Here is a 15,801-nt window from a genome sequence, read left to right on the forward strand (position 1 = left end):
CTGAAGAGATGACTGTTCTTACTGCAAATTTTCCTGGGCAGTGGGGTGATAATGATTTCTTTCACTGCTGTCTAAGAAGAAACTTGATGGGAAATGCATTCAAATTGTAACAGTGAATGAAAGCATGAGTGATATCTCTCTCTGTAGAGTTTTAAGGCACAGACTACGCTGGTACAGTTGAGGTGTTGCATGTCTAGCTGTCAGGACAATTGGTGATTGAGACTGACTTAGAGCATAGATTTTGCTGAATGGCTATGAGGTGGCTCTAATCTCTGATCAGCAGAGAAAGGATTCTGCTAATGAAGTTCCTTCTCTAGAGGGTTAACTCTGGAGTAAAGCTGTGCTAAAGATCCATTTCTTGTGCTGACACCGACAGTGTCTTTCACTCTCTTTGAAGTGTTTTTGCTGACTTGTGGAGGAGAATTTCACATTCCAGAAAGAAGATGATGGAAGCTTTTCACATCCTAATAAACCAAGTCTGTCTGCAGCCCATCTTAGAAAGCAGGTATTGGCACTTGGGCTCTGTGGTTCCAGACAGTTATTTGATTGCTATTTTGGGGGAGATTGTTTCCTCACTCACAGATTTACTGGAGAAAATGAATGGATGCTGCTATTTGTGTTGGGGTTGTAGCCAAAAACTTTGGCTAAGATAAGAAGTCTATTGTCCTGCAGAGCAGGGATGTTCCAGATAAAGCTATATGATCCAGAATTGGTGGTGAGCTATGTTTTTGCCCCACTAATGTGGGATAATGCTGTGGTAAACTCTAATGGTGTGTGTAGACACCTTGGCTGAGACCTCACAGTCAAACTGATAGATCACTGCAAACACTGATTTTAGATCTATATACTGATGCCTTTATCTTGTTCTTCCCCTGCCTCCTGTTGTGGAAATTAACTGATAGCTCTGAATAATCTCAAAATGAATGCAATCCCTAGCTGAACCTGCTTCTGCAGGGGGGTTGGGCTGGATGATCTCTAAAGGTCCCTTCCAACCCCTATCATTCCATGATTCTGTGACCCAAAATCGTGCTGCATATGGGGACAGAGCCAAGAACCTGGATCTTTATAGCAAAGCCAGCACTGCCTTGGGCTGCTCTCTCTGCCTGTACTCGTTACAGGTGGTTTAGATTGTTGATCTCTGCAGTTCTCATTCTGTTTGAATAAATTCCCTGGTTTGATATCAGTAGAGTTGTCCAAGAAGATGAGGAGAGTCTGTTGGTAGAATTCCATATGAGACACCTGAATTTGCTTCCTTGACTTCCTCTGTGTCTTGGGCTTTATCCCCTAATCTGTCTGTGCTGTAAATCCCATCCTTAAAGGAGCAATAGCAGTCCTGCCCTCTCCTTGCTTACCTGAGTATTGCCTTTCAGTACCTACTAGAAGATTGAAAGTATAAAGGAACCAGAGAATATAATGTGTTCACAATCTACAGTATTAACTTCTTGACACTGCTCTGCTGCAGAGAGCATTCTGTCTTGCTGTGAGGCCTCATGCATCAGCAGCAATGGGAGGCTGAGGTGTTATAACAGAGAGGTCACAACAGGAGTTTGCCTGGTGTATGTTCTTATGTAGGTGAGCACATACTTTCTGGGAGGTTCAGTGCTGTAATCCCGACACATATAATAAGAGTGCAGTTACAAAAGCACTACACACCCTTTTCTGTTTATTGCAAGTCTGAGGCATCAACCTATGATTTGTTAAACCTATCACAAGTCTTGTAATTATAACTGTGATATGGCTTTAGATGTAGCTGGCTGAAATGTTTGCTGAAGCCATAAAACAAACGTGTCTCCATTTGACCCTTTGCTCCCGTGAAAACCAAGTAGTGGTCTGAAATCAAATGGGATTTTCCCTTGATGTGTGAGTGTGACTAGTTTGGTTAGTGAGGCAGAACGTGGAGGTTGTGCAATGTGGTAGGCTCAGCACTGAGTTTTTCCCCTCTGTTGTGCCCTTGTTTTCTGCAGCTGTGAGAACATTCAGCCTTTTATTGAGGAATTTCTACAGATCTTCACTTCGGTGCTTCAGGAACGGAGGTGAGTGTGGCTGAAAAGAGGCCCAAGGGGAGGGTCAGCTTGCCATTCTTTACTACAGAATTGCCTGAAACATTATTATGAGGCATTATGATGCATTTGAGAGTTTGAAATCATTCTAACTAGTTGGGAGGACTGCCAGGAGAGGATTTAAGACTGCAGCACAGGCTTTATTGTAAGGGTGAGGAGGATGTTGCGTGACGCTGGAGAATGTTATTCTTCACTCTCTTTAATCCAGGCTTTCAAAGTGGAGGAGAGCAATTTAGTCATTAGCTACCTTGACAGGTTAGACTATTATTACTAATCTGTGCTTTTTAACTGGGGTGACCAGACCAGAAAGACATTAATTGCTAATGCAGGAGATGGAAAGTGAGGAAGTGGGAGCGCTGCGAGTTCAGTTGTGTCCTGGCGACGCTGTCCTTCTCATATCCAAATCACACTCCATATTTTCTCTGGAATGCAGCACTGGGTTACAGGTCTTAACATTACCAGGAGTGTTGCAACTGCCTCTGGCTTGGGGGAGAGTGTTGCTGCAGTATAATGGGAGCAATATCAGCCACGGCAACACATGCTGGAATCTGATATTGGATGAGAGGTTATAGATGTTCCTACCTGAGTGGTGAGGAAGTGAAAAGTGGTGTAGCAGGGATGGTAGTGCATGACAGGGCTGCTGGTAACTTATCAGAAATCTAGAAATCTAGAATGGTAGGGGTTGGAAGGGACCTTTAGAGCTCATCCAGTACAAACCCCCTGCAGAAGCAGCTCCCACCTAGATCAGGTCACACAGGAACATGTCCAGGTGGGTCCTGAAGCCCTCCAAGGAAGGAGCCTCCACACCCTCCCTGGGCAGCCTGGGCCAGGGGTCCCTCACTCAAACACTTTTTCCTTATGTTTAGATGGAACTTTTTGTGTTCCAGCTTCGTCCCATCACCCCTTGTCCTGTTACTAGATACAACAGAAAAAAAAGTACTGCCCCAGCCTCTCATCACCCACCCTTTAGGAATTTGTCAGCATTGATAGGGTCCCTCCTCAGCCTTCTCCATGCTGAACAGCCCCAGGTCCCACAGCCTTTCCTCACAAGGAAGATGCTCCATCCCCTCAGCATCTGAGTGTCCCTGCACTGGCCTCTCTCCAGCAGTTCCCTGTCCCTCTGTAGCTGGGGAGCCCAGAACTGGACACAAGACTCCAGATGAGGCCTCAGCAGGGTGAGGTGACACTTACTGAGTGTGACTGATTAAACCTTCTGTTCCATTTTCAGATTTCTCCGTGACTATGACGAGCTGTTTCCTGTTGAGGACGATGTCAGTCTGCTTCAGCAAGCATCCTCCACACTGTATCCTTTGCTGTTACCTTGGAGTTTTGCAGACCTGGCTGCTCTTAGATTCCTTTGTGTCAATGGCATTTCCACTGTTGCTGCCTCTGGTTAAGCTGCATGACTGGCAGTGAGTTATGGGAAGCTTTCTCTTAAAAGGAGAGGGATGTTGATGTAAGCATAGGCCTGGGGGTTGCTGCTAATCACATCATTGCTTCAAGGTGAGATCTAGAACTATCCTTAATGTCCTCTTAGAGATGAGACCAGGACAGCCTATATCCTCCAAGCAGTGGAAAGTGCATGGGAAGGGGTGGACAGGAAAAAAGCACAAGCCATTAAAGATCCAACAGCATCAGCAGCGTGTAACGGAGCATCAGCACTAGTGGAGAGCGCCGCTGAGGACATGGAAGAGCTCGGGGCTGCCTATGCCTCAGAGGATGAGGTAAATACAGCTGTGTGGGTAGCACTGGCTTCTGCTCCTTCTGTCCTTACTTCATTTGTCTGTGAAGAGAGGATTGATTTGCTCATTTTGGAGGATTACATGAGCTTTGGTCTCATTTCTTGCCTACGCTGGGTTTCAGTGCATCCCCACGTGCCTTGTGAAATGAAAAACAAAGCTACACCTGAATCCCAGCTTTATCTTTGAGCAAATTGCCTCTAACTCCTGTTGGCTTGGGTTTCCTGTTGCTGTGGTTTATTTAAATACTGGGCTCCATTGCTGTAGTTGATGTGCATATTGTTTAAAGGCACAGTTCAGGTGTTGTTTGAGGAAGGGATTCTCCAGAGGGTCCTTGCCGACTGCTGACAGCAGTAGTTGTGTGCCCGAGTCTGTGTCACAGACCTTGTTTAGTTATAAACAACTGAGATGATTTCTTTTGACTTCAATCTTTGAATTCTTTGTGTTTGAACTTACATAACCCAGACTGCTGCCTTCCCTTTGATTTTTAATGTGCATCCCTGCCTTCCCCCAGCTGCTGGTCCCTGCCAGTAATGCCACTGATTCTGTTTGGTTTATGCAGTGTGCCGGGGCAGCTGCTGCACCCATTGCCAAGGTGTCAGGGGTGGAGCTGGACTCTCTGATCTCTCAAGTCAAAGACTTGCTGCCAGACCTCGGGGAGGGCTTCATCCTGGCCTGCCTGGAGGAGTACAGTTACAATGCAGAGCAAGTGATCAACAACATTCTAGAAGATAAGCTGGTGCCATACTTGGATAAGCTGGACCGAACAATGCAAAGGTGTGAGACAACTCCTGGCATGGCTTTGGTGCCTTTTGGTTCTTTGTCTGTGGATTATCATTTAACATCATTCTTTCTGAAGATTAGACACTTGTAGAGCTCTAACAGGTTGCATGTGTGTTTTCCTGGGGTAGATAACTGGCAGTGAGAACTGCTCATTGCCATCTGCAGATAGCTTTCTGCCCTCATTGTGTCACTGCAGAGGACTGGAACATTCACTGTTCAGCATTTCAATAGAGCAGGTGCTGGGTTGTGTTTTGTGATGGGGGACAAAAGTATTTGTGCATTAAACATTTAAATAAGAACCATTAAAAGTCCATCATGGGAACATTTGCCTAGTCTGGGCTGGGCAATAGAATATGTTGCCTTCCAAAGCTGTTTTGCTGCAGAGGACAGGGTTGTAGGTGTTAAAATCCCAGCGGTCTTGCAGGAAAGGGCATCTTCAGAGGAACAAACTCAGCTGAGATTCAACCTGCAGGGTCAAATATGGCATTTGACAGGCTACTGCTTTGTGTTTGAAGTTAAACCAGAGAGAGACTGGATGTGGCAATTCATATCCATTTCTACAAACTTGCCAGGCTTTTTCATTGCTCCTGGCTGTACGTGGGATGTCAGGTTTGTCACTGGGATTGAGTTGGTTTGGTTTGTCTGCAGCTGCTAGCACGTGTTTGTGCTGCAACAGCAGTTTGTGACTGAGCCTCAGGATGTGAATGTGCTGTTTGCTCACATTTCATGGAGGAATGGGCAGGCTGTCTCATTGTTGCATTAAAAAAGGAAAGCATCTTTATCAGAAAACTGATGTGAAAAACCCTCAGTTTCGCAACAGGCTTCACACTGTCACAGTCAGATCTGCTGACCTTGGCACAAATGCTGTGGAGTGGGCTTTTGGAAGGGTTGGTTCTATTCTGCAAAGCCAGCAGTTACAGAAGATAGGGATGTTTGGGGTTTCTTTTTTTTCCCCCTGCCTTTTGCATCTTGAAACAAAACTGTCAGTTCAATAGCAAATGCAGAGTTTTGATCAGTGCTGATTCTAGAAGTGAGCACAGCAGCGTTTGCAGATGCCCAGCTGAGCTAACAGTGCTGACAAAATGAATGCTAAAATAATGCTCTTTTGCCTTGTAAGTTGAACATGAACCTGAGAAAAAATTAAGAAGGAACCACAGGGAGATAAATAGCCTGAAATCAACAGCAACAAATTATTGGCATTTCTCTCCAGCCCATCATTCATCATACCTGGTGTTTCACTAAGCATGGTTTGAGACCAGGCTCACGGGCAGTTTTACTTATTCTTAAATGCTTTAATTTCCCCACAAAGATAGTCTTTGAAAACTCTGCCTTTTATCTTGGAGCAAAGCCATGTAGTGGTTGTGCACATACTGTAGTGCTGCTGGGAAATGAAGGGATTGGTGACCTGTGCCCCAGTCAGGCAGCACCATGAAGGGCATCTCGGCGTGCTGGGAATGGCTTCGAGACTGACAAAGGATAAGCCGAGGTCTTAGGGAGGGGAGGATTTGATCTTCCTCAGTTCACCTTTGTTTTCATTCTGTCTTCTTTTTTAACAGACAGCTGAAGCCAGACCCTACTCCTCTAGTCACTTCTCGTTACAATGTCTTCCAGAATGATGAGTTTGATGTTTTCAGTAGGGATTCAGTGGATGTTTCACGGATACAGAAAGGCAAGCGGTGAGTATCCTTGGCTGAGCCCCCAATTAACCCTGTCAGGAGGGAGAAATATCTGTGAACCTGCACATTTATTTCTTGTACAAACCTCCTGCAGGAATTTGTTGGGGGGTATAATGTTTCTAAAACATGTTTCCCACCTGTTTCTTCTGTTTCTCTGGGAAAGTGAAATGAAAATATTGTTTGGAGGTTGGTTTCAGTTCGTGTTTCCCTAATTGCCTTTCCTCTGTGTGCTGATAGAGATTGCTCTGCCAAGATCATTTGTGATGTTGAGCTCTTGCCTCTTGGTCTTAATGTCAAACAACAAGCCTTGAAAAGCAACCATCTCTACAACTTGGGACTGAGAATAAATAATGATTTGGTTTAGATCCAAGCGAAGCTTCAGTATCCATAGACTCACAGAGTCATTTGGGTTGGAAAAGATCCTTAAGATCATCAATCTGCTTCAAAAGCTAATAACACTGGGTGGTTCAGACTACTTTTGTTCCAGCTACTGTGAGTTTCCTGCAGAAGGGCATTGTTCTTTGCTTTCTTCCTGGTCTGGTGTATTGTGCTGTGCCATGCTGCATGCAATGGCATGGGCATTGTCCTGCTGGCTCCCATTGCTGGTAACTGTATCTCTAGAGTATGGTTGATTTCTTTTAGATTCTCTTTATACACTTTCTTTAACCAGCCAAGTCTGATCTTTGTGTTGGTATGTATCTACACAGAACATAAAGTCTGGCTGGGTATTGAGCCACGTGACCCTGGGAGCTTTTGATCAGGGTTTTGGCTGCAAAGCTGCATCAGGCTCTTGGGAGAAAATCAGTTTCATCCCAAAGTCCAGTCAAACAGCTTTTCAACAGCAGCACTGTAGTGCTTATATTGGCTCAGAGAGGCAGGAAGATAGTTTCTTTTCTCTCTGTCCAGAACGATGAAGTGTCCATAGGTGAGAACTCACAGGCACAATCTCTTCTTTCTCCTCTTTGTGTTGCCTTGCTCAGAGTGTAGGCAGGCACCTTGTCAGCAGAAGCCTTGTGCAGAGGCATGCTTAGTTATACACCACCTCCCCCAAGTCTTGCACACGTGGCTGACTGCTGCAGTGGTCAGAGAAGGCCAGAAAGCACTGTCTGAGATCTGCACACTACATCCAGCATACAGAATAACCCTGCTGTGAGCTCCCTCTGCAGATTAAAGTTGTAAATCATCTCTGAACTGGATTGTGGGACCCTGCTCCCATGGCATTGCCCTCTGGCTGCTACAGGGAGGCTGTGTCCCCTCTCTAATGGTAACACAATCCCTTGAGAAAGCTATCATCTCTCTGCTCTGCTGTTAGTGACCTCTTGAGATTATCCTCTTACTGCTGCTGTTCCTGGTGTCTGTTGGACTCCCTCAGGCTATGTCTTCATTTCAAAACAGTTCTTCCTACCCTGAGAAAACTCTCTGTAGGAATCCAGACATGTTACTTATCTTTTGAGTGGTTTATAAAACCCAGAGGTAGCTGGTTGTCATCAGCAACGCACACTCTATGCCCAACATTGACCATATCTATTTAAATCAAAAGATAAGCTGTAGTACCTTGCTCTCTAGGATTTAATAGTCAGAAGCCCATAAATATGAAGTGTGTCCTTTCAGCACTAAAAGTGCCATTGCCTCAGTAGTCCTTGTGTCACAAGCAGGACTTGTGTGTGAGTGACACAGTTCCCCTGGCCTGGTTTGAGATCTGCTTTGGATTCAAATGCTATCCATTTTCTTCTTTTTTTCCTCCTTAAACTCCTTTGCTCAGCCCATTCTGTGTTTTAAGGTGCTGTTGCTACCTAAGCATGATGTTGCAATAGTGCTACAAGAGCCAGAGCAGGTTGGGTCCCGTTTCCCCAGCTGCTCTGTGGGTAAGCAGTTCAGGACAGGGACTGTTGATGTGAAGGAGAAAGCCACACCAGGATGAGGAGAGAAACAAGCATGAGGAAGTGAACATACTGACATCTACCTGATTCTCTGCTGATCCTGGAAGGTGATCTCACCTGTCTCTGCCTGCCCAGCCATTATTGCTAGCTGAGTCTGTCTGTTGAAGTCAGGCTGTATCCTGAACACCGTGGGACTAGAGGGATGATCCCACTGTTTCTCCTGGAACTGGTGTCTGAAACATTTCACTGCAGCTTTTCTGCAGTCATCAGACCAGCTCAACAGGAAACAATTATCAAACACATAGGTCAGTCTCACACTGAATACCAACAGATGTTACCCCAGCCTAGGTATGTGTGAACTAACCACAGGCTTTGTAGGGCATTTTGCAGCTAAATGCAGGCATGTAACAGACTGAGTCATGTTTGAGAGGGGAACCACATCTGTCTGTAATGTTACTTTGTTTTGAGATTCTTGATGAAAATCAGGCTGCTTAGATCACTTCTCCCCAGCTTGCTAGTGTGTCACAGGAGTCTATCCATTCTGGAGTCACTGATGGTCTCCCTTGGGTTCTGTCTCTGACAATACTGAGATGACAAATAGCTCTCTGATGCATGTTCCTCCTGGAGGGCTGCAAGTCGTCCTGTGAGTACCTGACAGTGGAATCCCTTACTGCTTTGCTGCAAGCCTACACTTGGCTGCTCTGAAAAATGGGACTTCAAAGAGTTTGTGCTTGTACAGCTTGAGACACAGCATCTCAGTGGCCTCTGACAATATTCTGTTTCTTGGTCTTCCCTTCTTTAAAATGACTCTGAATTTACTTGCCTCCTAAAAACTGTACCTGTGGTGCTCTGATCCAACCTGGCTCGTTCTTTTCAGTCTTAGTTGTGCTTACTCTAATCCTTACTTGCTGCAAGGGTATTTTTTTGGCTCCCCCCATCTACTTTCATCTCTTTGTAAGCTGAGGCTCTGGATTTGGGGAACGTCTGTGCAGCAGTTCCTGTAGTGCAGCCCTGCTCCGTGCTTTGCAGCCGTGCGTGCCACTGCAGTGAGACGATACTGCAGCAGGGTGTTAGAGGGCACTCTGGGCCTTGCAGAGCTGTCTCCTGTACCACAGACTCAGCCCTAACAGCTTGTCATTCAAGATTCATGGGACTTCTTCAGGTATTTGGATGTTGGCCAAATTTCAGCTTGAGTATAATTGCATTTAGCCTTCCCTAAAAGCTTCTTTTCTTTCTCAAATGTTGTCTCCTGTCTTCTGTGTAATCTTGCTGGGCTTCTGTTTAAAGATGACTTTTGTTTCAAGCCAGGAGTGGCTGTTTTCAGTAGCCAGACAAACAGCCCTGTTATAAATCAGTGGGGAAACAGGTAGGTTTGAGTAGCACTTGTGGAGTTTAAGATGAGATTTCTGTTGCCTAGATGATCTTTCGAGGTCCCTTCCAGCCCTTGAGAGTCTGTGGTTCCACTTACTAACAGGAAATAAAAGTAACTTAAAGAGAAGATCTTTACACTGCCTTTCTGTGTCTACCTCTCTGTTTCCATGCTGTGGAGTGCAGAAGGGAGAAGGACACGACCAGGAGTTTGCTGAATGACAAACGCCTGGTTGCTGAGCAGAAGGAGCGCTACAGCCAGTACAGCATCGTTGTGGAGGAGGTTCCTGTGCAGCAAGGAGAGGCTCAGCTCTACAAGGAGGACTATGAGGATGAGTACGATGACACTTACGATGGAAACCAAGTGGGGGCAAATGATGCTGACTCAGATGATGAGCTGATCAGTAGGAGGTAGGTGCTGCTGCTTCAGTGGATGGGAGGGAGGTGGGAGTTGCCACCTGAAGCTGTCTGGCTCACACAGACCTGTTCCACACTGGCTCTGGGGGCTCCATTCATCAGTGGGGATGTGCATGCTTCAAACCACTCCTTTTTCTGTTGCTGCTCTTTTCTCTGCAGCATACAAGGAGGGAAGTGTGGGTCTCCCTTCTCCTGTTGGCAGGCAGTGTTACCATGGCATGCACACAGGATGTTTTTTGAGTCCCACTCTCTGTATCTGCAGGACTCAGCCACTGTCTCAACTAATCAACAAATCCAGCAGGGAAATTGGCCATTGTGTTGAAACTTGCACTCAGCAGTGCTTCTGCTTCTAGAAGACTATCTTGCAGCAGGGTGGAAAATGGGCTGTCTTGAATAATCAGGATTGAGTGTGGCTGAGCAATGTACAATGGCAGGTTAGCAAAGGAAATCTTCAACAGTTGGAAAACTGTACAGCCACACTTCTCTCTGCCAATCCCTTGTGACATGTCAGAGTGCTGACACCTGGAATTCAGTTCTGCATGGCACTCCTCACAGTGACTAACAGCTTGAGACAATAAGCTTTTAGGAAGCAAGGAGTTAGTGTGGGATGGGGGCTGTAGAACATTTAGTTTGGAAATAAGAGCTAGAGATAGAGAACGTGTTTTAAAAGCTGGTGAAAGTGTCCTTTTAAATTCTGATGCATGTTGAAGATGTCACTGTTTCTAACCTCAAACCAAAATGCACTTTTGGGGTTCCTTTCTCCCTTTTGCTTTTCTCTTTTTCCTCCTAAAGCGTGGTGAGGCTTCAGTTTAAGGCCTCTTTGTCACTTGCCTGTAACAGTGTGGCACTTGGGTCATTTCCCCTCTTTCTGTGCTCTGTGTCACTGCTCCTACAGAGGCAGCAAGAACAATTAGTGGATGTTACTGCTGAAAACTGGATCTATAGCTTTGAAGTAACAAAGGCTTTTCTGGATTTACATTTATTTCTTTGACAGTGGAACAGTGGGTCTGAATTCCAACTGAATTTAAGCACACACCCCCCTCCCCCCCCATATATAAAGAAGAGCTATAGATGTGTGGTAAATTCAACCTCCACCTCCCAGGCCTTTTGCTGCTCTGCCATGTTCAGGGTGATTCATAAAGCCTGATGGATTTCTCTCAAGTATTTCTCCCTCTATGAAACTGGGGCACAGCAATAAAACTGGGGCTCTGTGGATAACCACTGTCACAGAGGTTGTGGAGCACAGCACTTTCTCAACATCAATGTTTCTGACTTGGAGCTTGAGGTTTGAGGGCTTGTCTTTGTACAAGAGGTGCTGCCTGACTGCTAAGCTAAACCCTAGCAAGGTATGCTCCTTACTAATCCCTGGTGCCTGTGCCTGGATCCCCTTCTCCCAGTTTGTTCCATGGAGAAATTCCTGATGAGCTTTCAGGGTTTTCCTGGCCTGCTCCTTTCTTTAGTTGTTATTTTCAGTAACAACTTCATAGTGAAGAACATGTGTGTGTTCATTGCCTGTACTAAATGTGTCATGAGTTGCTGGGTCTTTTTTTTTCCTTCAGAACAAGAAGCAAGGCCATGAAATTTGTAGATTTTCATTTTTGAAAGACAAGATGCCAACCCAAAGGAACTGTTCAGTGAAACAAAGGATATGCTGTTCAGTGAAACCTTTGTGGCTGCTGACTGTTTGTGTCTTAATTCTCAGGCCATTCACAATTCCTCAGGTCTTGAGACCTAAAGGACAGGAGGAAGGTCAGGAGGAAGAGGAGGAGGATGAGGAAGAAGAGGAGGAGGAAGCTGAAAAGGAGAGAACAAAGGTGATATTTAGTTTGTGGTTGCAGTTGCATTAAGGTTTACCATGTGTGTTACCTGCAGTGTGATGTGGGGCAGGTTTCCTCTGTCACAGAGTGAATCTTTTAACAGTAGCATGGAGCCTGAGCAGCTTTGCAGAGTGGCTGCTTCTGTGGTCTGCTGGACTGTGAAATGTCTATCCACTGCTCCCCAGGCTGACCACACTGGAACAATGACTCCATGGAGAGCCTTAATCTCCTCCATTCCACAGACAGATGATGCCAGCAGAGCACCTTGAGGGTCACTAACACTCTGTTGTCATGGATGTAACAGGACAAGGGGTGATGGGGTGAAGCTGGAACACAAAAAGTTCCATTAAAACATAAAGAAAAGCTCTTTCAGTGTTTCAGTGAGGGAGCCCTGGCCCAGGCTGCCCAGGGAGGGTGTGGAGGCTCCTTCTCTGGAGGTTTCCAACCCCACCTGGACACATTCCTGTGTGACCTGATCTAGATGGGACCTGCTTTGGCAGGGGGGTTGGACTGGATGAGCTCTGCAGGTCCCTTCCAACCCCCACCACTCTGTGATTCTATGATATATTGGTAATAGTGACATTGGTGGTGGTGTTGGCAGAGGCAGGCTGTAGGAAGAAGCCTCAGCCAAGTTTTCTGCCATGTTTTGTCTTTAAAGTCACACCAATCCCACCGGCTCAGCCAGGAAAGATATCAAACAATGAATTGACTGTATTCCATGGCCAAACAGAGCCACCCCTTGCTCTAGCATGATGCTGAGAAGTTTACTGACCTCTTTCCTTCCTCCCCATGGCAGGATCACTTTGTGCAGGACCCAGCTGTGCTGCGGGAGAGGGCTGAAGCCAGGCGGCTGGCTTACCTTGCGAGGAAGGGGTAAGCACACATCTCCCTTGGGTGAAACCACAGCAGCTGCTGTTCTGCTGCTGACTGGAGCTGTTGAGGGTACTCCTGTGAGTCAGGGTCACTCCCACAGTGCTGTTAACTTCCTCCCCCCACTTTGACTTCCTTGCTGGTTGTTCTGTGCCATCACATAGGCAGGCATGCCCCCTTCATCGGATGCAGCATCACCCCGTGCAGGACAGGATCTTGCAGAGCACAGCTTCCCAGAGCTTGACCAGCACCCACAGGGGTTTCAAGGCAGTTGAATAGCTGGGCTTTAGCTGACCCTCAGTGTGTAGGATGCAGTCACGTGGCTGATGCCCTGCAGAGCTGGGTGAGCTGAGGCTCGAGGTCTGCCAGCTGAACTCCTCGGGGCATCGCTATATTTGATCTCCTGTGTGTGCAATGCACTGATGTCATTCTCCTGGGCACTCCAGGCACAAGCAGGACAGCTCTGCTGTTGTTGGGAACACGAAGGGCCACGGGCAGAACCGGGAGATGGCGCAGGAACGAAGGAAGAAGGAAGCAAACAAAAGCACCCGAGCCAACCACAACCGCCGAGCCATGGCCGACAGGAAGCGCAACAAAGGCATGATTCCCTCCTGAGAGACTCGGCACAGGCACTGCATCAGCCCAGCCCTCTGCTCTGGGGGAGGCAGCTGTGCTCCCTTGCCTCAGGGGGCTGGATGTGGTTCAATACCTGGGCCTCCAGCTCAGGTGGCATCACACAGGCCTGTTGAGGGCTGCCCCTTCACCCGGCGGGCTGCGCCGCCACGCATCGGACAGGCTGCACCAGCCATTCCTCTCCTTTTTGTACTATTTATAATCCTGAGAGTTTTTATTTTCATACTGGCTCCTTGTCCCCTCTCCACAACTCAAGTGAGCTTCCAGGCCAGGCAGCAAGGCAGCCCTGAGAGCAAAGCTTCCCTGGAACAGCCCTCGCAGCGTTGTGCTCCGCTGAACGCCTTATCCCCAAATCCAGCTTTGGAAGGCTGATGGGAGAACATTTGGGCTGTTCCCTCTGCTGAAGACACACAGGAGTTCAGGTGAATAAGATCTTGTCATACATTTCTGTCCCTGGAGTGGGAGGTGTGAAAAGAGAACAATAAATGACTTAAATCTTCTAGTTGGTGTTTGGGGCTCTTAGGAACCAGATTGATCTCTTAACTTAGAGGAGCTTCAACAAGCCTTTGAATGTGCTGTATCTGCAGGCAGTGAAATTCACTCACTGTTTGGTGTTGGCTTAGTGGAATGAGATCTAACCACAGCCACTGAGGCTAAAGGTACTTGAAAATCAGGATCAGGGCATCCTAGGCAAGGTAACAGCAGTGTGGAAATCAGAGTTGAAGGCAGCAGGGTTGGAGTCCCCGGGGAGCTGCCTCCTCAATAACCACTTGTCACACTCTGTGAAGCAGAACTGCCCTGATCATGGTGTTTGCTGTTGGGAAGGCTGGGAGCTAATAGTAAACAGTTTGTACAAACAGTTTGTAGTAGCTGAAAGCACGTCTCCTGAGGGCCATCTCCTGTTAGGAAGTTGATCCCTAGGCAGGGAGGCACACAAATTACTGAGTTTATTTTGTCACCTGTTTGTGAGGTCCTCGAATGCTACAGCAAAGGGTTGTTACACTGTGCCTAGGCAAGCCTGGAGTATGTGCCAGCAGCTGGTGATAAAACTGCTCCAGTTGCTGCTGTCACAAAGCATTAGCACGTTGTTGGAGTGGTGTCCCTGTCATGGAAGTGAGCTTTCAGGTACACAATTACACTTTGCTCGGTTAATCTGCTCCCAGGGCCATGTTCCCCCCACCCCTGGGTGGTTTTCCTTGCACTGCCAAGGTGCCTGTGGTTGTCATCTGCATGCTGAGGAAATGAGCAGTGGGTGCTGTAGCATCAGAGCTGCTGTTGCAGCCCCAGGATGAGCGTTTGGCGATAAGCTCTGTAGGCAGGTCCCTTGCTGCCTGGATTTATGCAGAGGGCAGGGACTCCAGGGCTGTGTGAGTGCTGCTGCCCAACACTATTGTGCTGGGGCTTTCAGAGTGTGAAGTGGCTGTCACTGCTATGCAAATGATATCCCTAGTGCTTGTAGGACAAGACTTTGCCTATTGCTACTGCCCTGTTCCCCTCACAACAAGGGACAGGAACCAGGGGATTACATTTACCAGCTTCCACTGTGGAGGGAAACCACCTGCTAGGGTAACCAACTCTCTGCTCTGCTGTAGCTACTGTTCTCTGGCCAAACAGCTTCAGTTACTCTCTGCCAGGCTCCCACAAAGCTGTCTCCCCTTCCCTAATACTGTATTCATCTTCAGTTCTTGCTTCTAAGAAGCTGCAAGGCTCTATCAGCCACTCAGCATAGCGTGAAGCTATCAGCACTGCAGCCAGAGCTGCTCCTAAAGCAGCCAGCCTTACACTGCACAGGATTAGCACAAGAAAGCTTAAACCATTGCTCTTAAGCACCTCTATAAAAGCACAGCTGGGGCTGGGAGAGCTGCAGTTGGGTTGTTTGCTCAAAAAGCACAAGCAGAATGTTGTTAAAATCTTTGTTGTGTTCTTAAGAGTAAATGTTTTACTCCTGACACCTATTTGCAAAGCTAATAAAGCTGCTTTCATTAGCCCTGGCTCTAATTTGCTTTGCCTCATCCAATGCTGAATTTTTTCCTTATTAATAAATGGTGAAGGCAGGAGAGATGTGGCTGCTGGGCACAGAGGGGGAAAGTGGGCAGAGCAGGAGTCACTCAGCCACATCTTCCCCCTGCAGCAACCCAGCAATTAACTGACTCATTACCCCAAACAGTACCTGAATCCTCCTTCCCCTGTTGGGAACAGCCAAGGAACAGCAGGGGAGGACACTGCAGGGAAGCTGCCGAGAGCATCATTCCTTCCCCTTGCAGCCCAGGGGAAGGCTCCCTGCAGAGCCCCCAGCTCCCAGTCCCTCCTCAGCAGCTCCCCTGGGATCAGAGGTGGTGGAGGCAGGCTGGCAGCCCCCTCACAGAAACCTGGCACAACAGTTGTGCCCCTCAAACCCTCTGAAGAGCCAGAAGGCACAGAAGGAGCTAGAGCAGGGCTCTGGTTTGCAGCTGGGGAGGAGCCAGCCCTGTCCTGCAGCAAAAGAGCACAGAACTGATTCTAAGTCACTTCTCTATGACCAAGCCTGGAAGCAAGCAGACAGCTCCTTGCCCCAGGCA

General features: G+C 47.4%; 1 protein-coding gene across 5 annotated transcripts in view; it reads left to right on the top strand.

Annotated features, from left to right (window-relative positions):
- The window catches only part of ASCC2 (activating signal cointegrator 1 complex subunit 2), a 36,475-nt gene extending 21,247 nt beyond the window's left edge, over positions 1-15,228 (top strand). For all 5 annotated transcript variants that reach the window (XM_062009875.1, XM_062009876.1, XM_062009877.1 and 2 more), the window contains 10 exons: positions 398-505; positions 1,965-2,033; positions 3,289-3,363; positions 3,598-3,784; positions 4,362-4,576; positions 6,139-6,258; positions 9,693-9,917; positions 11,626-11,737; positions 12,537-12,613; positions 13,057-15,228. In XM_062009875.1, the coding sequence (XP_061865859.1) occupies positions 398-505; positions 1,965-2,033; positions 3,289-3,363; positions 3,598-3,784; positions 4,362-4,576; positions 6,139-6,258; positions 9,693-9,917; positions 11,626-11,737; positions 12,537-12,613; positions 13,057-13,225 (1,357 nt within the window). In that variant the 3' untranslated portion in view covers positions 13,226-15,228. The remainder of the gene's footprint in view (positions 1-397; positions 506-1,964; positions 2,034-3,288; positions 3,364-3,597; positions 3,785-4,361; positions 4,577-6,138; positions 6,259-9,692; positions 9,918-11,625; positions 11,738-12,536; positions 12,614-13,056) is intronic.
- Positions 15,229-15,801: the final 573 nt, after the last annotated feature.

Source organism: Colius striatus, chromosome 17, assembly GCF_028858725.1.
Source record: "Colius striatus isolate bColStr4 chromosome 17, bColStr4.1.hap1, whole genome shotgun sequence".
NCBI lineage: Eukaryota > Metazoa > Chordata > Aves > Coliiformes > Coliidae > Colius > Colius striatus.